The following is a 9,531-nucleotide window of genomic DNA, read 5'->3' on the forward strand; positions in this document are numbered from 1 at the left end:
CCTAAAAACAAATGTGTACGTGTATCCCTTGTGTTATCTCAGGGTTAAGGTGAACTGAAGGCCCGAAAAAAACAAATGTGTTTGTTGTATCCCTTGTGTTATCTCAGGGTCAAGGTGACCCGAAGGCCCGAAAAACAAATGTGTTAGTGGTATCCCTTGTGTAGTCTCGGGGTCAAGGTGACCCGAAGGCCTGAAATAAAATGTGTTTGTAGTATCCCTTGTGTTGTCTCTGGGGTCAAGGTGAAGGACCTCCAAACAGATTTGTTTTCGGGCCTCCGGGTCACATTGACCCTGAGATAAATGGAAGATTATTATGTTCAATATTGTTTCATGTCATAAGTGACAAACATGTGGATCAGGTTGATTTTTAAAAGATGGTTCGATTGTTGCTCGTGTTGTTTGACACTTTACTAGTGCGTGACTCACACGTGTGTCGTGTCCTGTTGTCGTACAGTTGCTGTTTCAGGAGAGGAACCCGGGGTTGAAGTACGAGTACTCCGTCAAGAAGACCAGGATGACGGGAAATGAGATCCTAGAACCCGTGTACAGGTGGAGACACGGAGCGTGGACCGACTGCAGCACCACCTGTGGAATGGGTTGGTTTTTTTGGTTTAATTCTTGACTCCACAAGAAACTCATTCATGTTCCCCGTCGCTCTCAGGTGAGCAACACCAGCCGACCCGATGCTTCGAGGTGGACGTGGGTGTCGTGGACGTGTATCTGTGCGACCCTGACACTCGACCTCTGGAGCGACACAGGAAGTGCAAGAACATGGACTGTCCTGCCAGGTGACTTTTCTTTCTCACTCCAGGAGAAAACCACCTGATATATTCAATCATCACAAACTATTATCAAGCGTTTGACAAAAATCAACCATAGAATCATAGAATAACATTTCAAAATAACAGAAAATGTCAAATAGAGTTTTTCCATATTAATTGATACGTAAATTGTTTAATAAATATGAATAAAACACATGAATTATAATTAAAAAAAAGCTCTTTATTAATAATAATATAATATTTATAATATTATTTTCAATTTATCGATGTATTCTTATTTATTCAGATTTATTTACCTATTTAAACTATTTTTAATTCATATATAACCTTGGTGTCTTATTATTTGGTTTGTTTGTATCATCGTGTCTTTTTTAAACATAAATATTCTATTCATTTTAACATTGATCTCTAAAGACTTGAATAAAACAATTATTTAAGATTAACATTTGCTATTTTATTTTTCTTTTTTTCTTTTCTCTGATTTACATGTTATAATATAACTTTATAAGTTTGTGTGTCACAACAATGTAAACTTGTTTAAAAAAAGGTTATTTGTTGGCTTTTTTTAAAAACACATATATTGCAATGAAATCATTTATTTGATGAGATTAAAAATGTGTTTGTTTTTCTAAATAATTGAATAAAAAAATAATTAAATATTTTCATGAATATTTTACACATAGAGGTTGATTTTTCAATCTAATTATTTAAAATCTTCTAAAATCAATACTACTAAATGAGTAACATTTAAAAAAAAGGTTAAGAAGCTGTTTTTTATATTTATTTCTTTTTTTCTAAAAACATTTTATAATATAACAATTTATCTCTGTCTGTCCATTACTATTTAAACATGTTTTTATAGACTTTATTATTTGTTTGTTTGTCTTTCCTTTTTTTTCTTTTAAATTCATTAAATCATAGATTATATTATTATAATTGTCTTCATTGACAGTCAAACAATAACATCAACCTTTTAATTTAAAACCAAAATACATTTTCATTTTCATTTGAAAGGACAAGAAAAAGTCACAAAAGAATGAATCAAAAGAAGTAAATAAACTCCTAACAATAAGTCGTTTTTATCATTTCTGACATCAAACTGTTCCGAACACATCAGGTGTTTCTCCAGATAAAAGTTGTGGTCCACGGTTCAGGTGGTGGGTCGGGGGCTGGCAGCAGTGCTCGACCACGTGCGGGTCGGACGGAACACGCCAGCGGACGGTGCTGTGTGTGCGAACAGTGTCCGGAGAAGAGAGGGTTCTGCACCCCATGGAGTGTAAACACCTGCTGAAGCCCAAACCTGTGGTTCCGTGCAGCAGAGACGTGCCGTGCGGGAAGGAGTGGCAAGTTGGACCCTGGGGGGAGGTGAGAGCTTTTTTAATACTTTCCTTATATTCATCATCAAGTTAAAGCATTCTCAGAGTGTGCAGAGATATAGATATATATCTATATTTACATCTATATATAGATATATATAGATATACTGTATATGTTATCTCAGGATCCGGTATCTAAGGCCCGATAATGTGTTTGTGGGTCAACTTGACCCTGAGATAACACAAGGGTTAAGATCAGCCTTTTTTTTTTAATTTTATTCAATTATTTTAAAGTAGTTTAACTTTAAATGTAAAATATTGAAGTTATTTATCTTTTGGTCAATTTAAGTGATTTTTGTTTGTTAAAATACATCAGACATTTTTTTAATTGTAATATCATATGACTATTTAACTAAATGAATACATTGATTAATTGTTTAAATTAAAGCTTAATTTTAAATTGTATAACAATATTTATACATATATCAAATAATATACTGTATACTATATATATATATTCAAAAATGATATTAACAAAACAAATAATAAATTAATTAGTGATGAGATAAATATTTTATTTTTTATTTTACAATATTATCATTTTTATTCATATATATTAATAAATAATAATGATAATATTGTAATCATTATTATAAAACAACATATAAAACAATTATTTTTATAATAACAATGAATTTAAAATGAAAAACTGAATTTATTTCAACATTAATTCATTAATTTATTATTTGTATTGTTCATAAACTTGTACAAAACTATTATTTTTAGAAAAAACATGATGACAACTTTTAAAAGTTTGGGTGTTCTTTGACAAAATACATGTAAAAAATGTTTATAAAACAACAAAAAATAGTATTTTCTAATGTTGTTTTGGGAATTTATCAAAAACCGATAAATGTGTAATTTTTCTAAATAACAATTTGTGATAATTATAAACAAACTGATTCATAAAAGTGTTGGATTAACAAACAAAAATGTCTAAAAGCTGCTGAATCTCCTCAGTGTCCACTGACGTGCGGCGGCAGCGTCCGGTCCAGGCTGGTCACCTGTGCTCTGGGACCCAACCAACCATGTGACCCGGCCACCAAACCTCGCTCCAGGTCCCTGTGCGCCCTCAAGACCTGCCCCAACTCAAGTCTGCGCCGGCGCCCGGGGCCTCCCCCCAAATACCGCCGCGTCTTCCCTCCCAGGAAGAATCCGACCAAATTCCTGGTCCCGTCCACCACGCCCGCCTTCGACTACACGACGCCCTTCGTCTCCACGACCTCTGTGCCGGAGGTCACCGAGGACTTCAGCGTCGTGACAGAACAACATCCTCCGGAGAAAGAGGAGGATGAGACGGAGGAGGGGAGCACGCCTGAAGAAGACCCGTTCGTTCCTGGAGACAAGACGGAAGACGGGATTATCGACCTGGACGCGACAACGACAGCCGACAGGAAGTCAACAACAATGGCCACGCCCACTTTACAGACCACGCCCACTTACTTAAGAACCACCTCCATCCTACGCAGAACTACCAGAACCCGCTTCAAGATCCCTCGGGTCACCATGACGACCCCTCGGGTCACCATGACAACCCCTCGGGTCACCATGACGACCCCTCGTATCACCACAACGACCCCTCGGGTCACCACGACAACCCCTAAAGTCACGACAACAACCCCTCGTGTCACCACGACGACCCCTCGGGCAACCACCACGACGCTGGCGACGACGCGGAAAAGCGTCGCCACCGTGTGGCCGCAGACGACAGTGCAGGTGGTCAAACTGAAGAAGCCCAACAAGAAAGCCTCGCCTTCCAAAAAGCCCAAAGTGAACCGGGCCAAGAACCAGCCGAGCCACGCCCCCGACAGCAGCTCGGCCAGTGAGCAGGGAGACGTGACGGACAGGCCTGTCGCCATCGCCGAAGTATTCTGGGATGTGGGAAACTGGAGTGAGGTGAGCGACGAGTGATTTTTTTAACCCGGTAAACAAAAACAAAAACATTTACTGCGGGTGTTGATGAGGTGAAACTGCTGCCATCTAGTGGTCTTTCTAGGTAATGACACTGTGTCATGATACGTTTCATGAAGCCTCATCTAAGTCACTCAGAATATTGAAAGGGTTGAAATTGATTAGTTCTTGTATTAAAAATAGTTTTTTGTTTTGGCTTTACATTTATTTTTGATTGAATCATTTAATCCAATATTTTTCATATTAAAATGTTGAATTATTTTTAATAGTTAAATTAAGTGTTTGATATTTTAAATATAAATAAATAATAAATCAATTCTTAATATATTTTCCAAATGAAATATCTTTTAAATTGTAGCCTTTTTAAGTTCAATTAAAAAAGGAATGTTGGAATAAATCCTAATTTGTCAATAAATTCTTCCAAGGGATCAATAAAGTTATATTTAATCTGATCTAATAGTTACTTTAGCCAATCCGAGACTCACAGACCATCATGTGACTTTAATACTGAATTTAAAAGCGTACGAATTAAAATATATTGAATTAATTAAATTAATTTAAAAAATATTAGAAATAGATTTTGTGTGTACAAAATATTCATTACCTACATTTTTGAACCAAATTTAATGATTAAATACAAACAGTCGACATTTCAAAATCGAAATTATTGTATTTGTTTATTTAAACAACATTTAATTAAAAAAAAATCATAGTTTCACCTTTTAAAATGTTAAATTGAACTCTTAATTCTTATGTAACTCTAACAGAATTGAACCATCAAAGTTCCTGTGGTCCTCCTAAAAGGTTCTGCCCCCCAGTAAAGATCTAAATTTAATTTCCTCGCCCAGTGTTCGACGACCTGTGGCATCGGGGCGATGTGGCGATCCGTGGCCTGCAGCTCCCAGGACCCCGAGGCCTGCGCGGGCCTGAAGAAGCCCGACCCGGCCCGGACCTGCCTCCTGCTGCCGTGCGCCATCTGGCAGACCGGCAGCTGGACCAGAGTGAGTCCCCCGAGTGAGTCCCTCCTCGGTGGAGCTTCCTCCTCTGACGGGATCTCTCCTCACCTCAGTGTCCGGACGACTGTGCGCTGACGGGCCGCCGGCACCGGGAAGTCCAGTGCGTCGACACCCAGAGCAAACGACCCCTGCGACCTTTCCACTGCCAGGCCGTGTCCAGCCGACCCCTGGGGACCCTGAGCTGCCCTCACAGACTGTGCCTGGCCTGGGGTTCGTCGCCGTGGGGGCCGGTAGGTGGTGAGCGTGTCGGGAGGAGGGTCCTCGTGGTTCTGAAGGTTCTGTGGGGTCCGCAGTGTTCGGGGATCTGCGGCGAGGGCGTGATGGAGCGTCTGGTCTACTGTCCTGAGACCCACAGCTGCAGCAGCACCTTGAAGCCCAACAGCACTCAGACCTGCAGCCTGCAGCCCTGCACCTGCTGGAGGAGCCACGACTGGCAGGAGGTGAACGAATCCAACTCACCTCTCATGTCAGCTTAATATGTGTTTACTATGTTTACTTACTTTGGACTATAAGGCTCATTTACACGGAGCTCAAAAATCTGTCAAATTGTTTCAGTATGACTTTGGTCAGAACTCACAGTCCACAAGGCTTTGTGGTAGTAATCCATGAAAGTGTATAAAAGGTAGTATTACCCCTCAAGTGTTCCTTCATGAGACTAGAAATTACTCCTGAGGCTCTGTAGTATTACTCCACAGGGCTTTGTAGTATTACTCCATATGGCTTTGCAGGTCCGGGTCTAGACAGGCATGTATGAGGGGGCAGCCACAAATCTTGAGGGGGCATTGTGCTGTTAATTACTTACTTACATGTAAGTTTGAGGGGGCACAACATTTATTTGAGGGGGCCAGGCCCCCTCTTGCCCCTGCCTAGACCCGGCCCTGTGGCTTTGTAGTATTACTCTGCAAGGCTATTTATTATTACTCTGCAAGGATTCGTAGTATTACACAAAGAAGCTATCGTACTACTTTGCAAGGCTTCGTAGAATTACTCCGCAAGGCTTCGTAGTATTAATCCACAAGGATTTGTAGTATTACTCCGCAAGGATTTGTAGTATTACTCCGCAAGGCATCATAGTATTACTCCACAGGGCTTTTTTGTATTACTCCAAAAGGCTTTGTAATATTACTCCGCAAGGCTTCGTAGTATTAATCCACAAGGATTTGTAGTATTACTCCGCAAGGATTTGTAGTATTACTCCGCAAGGCATCATATTTTACTCCACAGGGTTTTTTTTGTATTACTCCAAAAGGCTTTGTAATATTACTCCGCAAGGCTTCGTAGTATTAATCCACAGGGATTTGTAGTATTACTCCGCAAGGATTTGTAGTATTACTCCGCAAGGCATCATATTTTACTCCACAGGGTTTTTTTTGTATTACTCCAAAAGGCTTTGTAATATTACTCCGCAAGGCTTCGTAGTATTAATCCACAAGGATTTGTAGTATTACTCCGCAAGGATTTGTAGTATTACTCCGCAAGGCATCATATTTTACTCCACAGGGTTTTTTTTGTATTACTCCAAAAGGCTTTGTAATATTACTCCGCAAGGCTTCGTAGTATTAATCCACAAGGATTTGTAGTATTACTCCGCAAGGATTTGTAGTATTACTCCGCAAGGCATCATATTTTACTCCACAGGGTTTTTTTTGTATTACTCCAAAAGGCTTTGTAATATTACTCCGCAAGGCTTCGTAGTATTAATCCACAAGGATTTGTAGTATTACTCCGCAAGGATTTGTAGTATTACTCCGCAAGGCATCATAGTATTACTCCACAGGGCTTTTTTGTATTACTCCAAAAGGCTTTGTAATATTACTCCGCAAGGCTTCGTAGTATTACACAAAGAAGCATGTCGTACTACTTTGCAAGGCTTCGTAGTAATAATCCACAAGGCTTTGTAGTATTACTCCGAAAGGATTCGTAGTATTACACAGAGTAGCTTTGCAAGGCTTTGTAGTATTACAAAGTATTATTAGTAGAGTGCTTGTAATCTTTATTTTATGTTTATTTATTTTTATTATTTTGTTTTTGGAAACAACATCATTGTATTTAACATTTTCAATTTTACTTCTAACTTTATAATATGTAATATATATATTTATTTCACTGAAGTACTTTGTGCCAGTTTAGTTGTTCAACTGTGTCCAAATAATAAGAAAAGTGTAATAAAATGAAAGTTTCACATTGAACCCACTTCATATTTGATGAAAAACACATTACTTGAGTGTATTAATTGTATAGAGTATTCCCCTCAGTGCTCTCTGAGCTGCGGCGGCGGGCGGCAGCAGCGCGAGGTCTCCTGCGTGAGTGAGCTGGACTCCACCGAGATGCCGAACCATCTCTGCCAGAACGTCTCCAAACCTGAGTGTGTTCGCAAGTGTAACGTAGACGAGTGTCCCTCTAAACCAGGTGTGTCCTCGCAACCCTCGTCCTGAAGTTCACACGCAGAAACCACTGAGTCGTACAAGTTTTACTTAACTTAACTTAGAAGCTTTTATTTTAACAGCAAGATTTTATTTGTTAATGTGTGGATGTTTTTTTTAACAAATCTGATTGTTTTACTTTATTAATCATATGTTATATTACGAATACATACAGGAAGTAACTAGTAAATTCAGCGTGTTTATTATTTCTTCACAAGATCTTTAAAAAGCAACATTTGAAGATCTTTTCTTCGTGTTGTTCTCAGTATTATCTTGATCTTTAAAGTATGTACTTTTTTGAGTATTGTTTTGATTGTTTAAGCGCTTTGTGACCCTGGTCTCGAAAAGCACTATATAAATAAATATTACTTACTTACTTACTTACTATAAAGACATATTTTCATGCATCGTGACAAAAGTTCAGTATGTTTTTAATATTTTATGTTCAAATATTCATTTCCATATCCTGACTCCTCCTCCTTTTCTCTTCTCCAGCCTGCAAAAGAGACACCATGTCGTCTCGTTTCTGCGAAAAACTGAAGCTTCTGGGTCGATGCAGCTTCCGGTCGGTGCAGAAACAGTGTTGCGCCACCTGCAGGTCGTAGCCTCCACTGCAGGTCGTAGCCTCCAGCATCGTCTTCATCTTGTTTGCATCGAAATGTCAACGATATCTAAAAGCCAAAGTGTGGTTTACGACAAGCCTTAGTTTAGTTTGTGACGTCCAGATGTTTGTGACGTCCAGATGTTTGTGACGTCCAGATGTTGGTGACGTCCAGATGTTGGGGACGTCCAGATTTTTATGACGTCCAGATATTTGTGACGTCCAGATGTTTGCGACGCCCAGATGTTTGCGACGTCCAGATATTTTTGACGTCCAGATGTTTGCGACGTCCAGATTCTTATGACGTCCAGATGTTTGCGACGTCCAGATGTTTATGACGTCCAGATATTTGTGACGTCCAGATGTTTGCGACGCCCAGATGTTTGCGACGTCCAGATATTTTTGACGTCCAAATGTTTGCAACGTCCAGATGTTTGCGACGTCCAGATATTTTTGACGTCCAGATGTTTGCGACGTCCAGATGTTTGCGACGCCCAGATATTTGTGACGTCCAGATGTTTGCGACGTCCAGATGTTTGCGACGTCCAGATGTTGGCGACGTCCAGATGTTTGTGACGTCCAGATGTTTGCGACGTCCAGATGTTTGTGACGTCCAGATGTTTGCGAGGCCGCTGGACTCCACGTTTGGGGTCGAACTGGGAACCTGCTGTTTCTGGTGACGGTGCTAACAACAAGCAGCTCTATGTGTTTAGAATGTACATAAAAACATTTTTATTTTTTGACACGTGTAATAAAAAAAACCTCTTTTGATAAGCTCTCTTCATCTCAGAGTGTGTGTTCACGGACACACAATGAGTCGCACACGCGGCCCCCCGGGTGCAGGACTGACCCCTGAGACAGAGGCGTTGCAGGTCAATCCCTCTCGGGCCCCAGACTCTGTTTGAACTGTTCGTCAAATGTGACGCTTTTTGTCTTCTTTTGTTACGACTCGTGTGCGACTGCAAATAAAATCTTGTTTTGGGAGCGAGTCGTGTTTTTTTTAACGTGTGCGAAGGATTCAACGACTCAAACACACTTATACACTTTAAACTTTAAAGATGAAGAAAATACATCTTAAAATTAAAATGGTTTTGAGACTAATACTCACTAATAATATATTTGAAAAAGCTAAAAACATTTTCAGTTAAATTAATATTATAAAAGATTTTTATTACTGAATTATTATGAATATAATAAGTATACATTTAGAGAATATTGATAAACTTTATCATAGATACAGGAACATGTTGTTCATTTAAAGATGAATAAATTGCATCTTAAAATGAAAGTGGATTGTGAGACTATTTTTTAATAATATATATAAAAATGTGGGAGAAAAATTATAAATATATGAAAAATAAAAATGAGAAAAAATTAATGATGAGATTATAAAAGTTTTATATTAAAATGGATTATTATTTT

The 9,531-nt window shown here is 39.0% G+C and overlaps 1 protein-coding gene across 3 annotated transcripts in view; it reads left to right on the forward strand.

The window, feature by feature from the left end:
• The window catches only part of LOC148087438 (A disintegrin and metalloproteinase with thrombospondin motifs 12-like), a 39,577-nt gene extending 30,516 nt beyond the window's left edge, over nucleotides 1-9,061 (forward strand). For 2 of the 3 annotated variants that reach the window (XM_087788051.1, XM_087788052.1), the window contains exons 16-24: nucleotides 455-596; nucleotides 662-788; nucleotides 1,937-2,147; nucleotides 3,119-4,054; nucleotides 4,918-5,070; nucleotides 5,139-5,315; nucleotides 5,379-5,525; nucleotides 7,341-7,494; nucleotides 8,004-9,061. In XM_087788051.1, the coding sequence (XP_087644177.1) occupies nucleotides 455-596; nucleotides 662-788; nucleotides 1,937-2,147; nucleotides 3,119-4,054; nucleotides 4,918-5,070; nucleotides 5,139-5,315; nucleotides 5,379-5,525; nucleotides 7,341-7,494; nucleotides 8,004-8,113 (2,157 nt within the window). In that variant the 3' untranslated portion in view covers nucleotides 8,114-9,061. The remainder of the gene's footprint in view (nucleotides 1-454; nucleotides 597-661; nucleotides 789-1,936; nucleotides 2,148-3,118; nucleotides 4,055-4,917; nucleotides 5,071-5,138; nucleotides 5,316-5,378; nucleotides 5,526-7,340; nucleotides 7,495-8,003) is intronic. The other variant, XR_015710823.1, reaches the window with a different exon arrangement.
• The last annotated feature ends 470 nt before the right edge of the window (nucleotides 9,062-9,531 follow it).

Source organism: Callionymus lyra, chromosome 1 (genome assembly GCF_982586985.1).
Source record: "Callionymus lyra chromosome 1, fCalLyr1.hap1.1, whole genome shotgun sequence".
NCBI classification, from domain to species: Eukaryota; Metazoa; Chordata; class Actinopteri; order Syngnathiformes; family Callionymidae; genus Callionymus; species Callionymus lyra.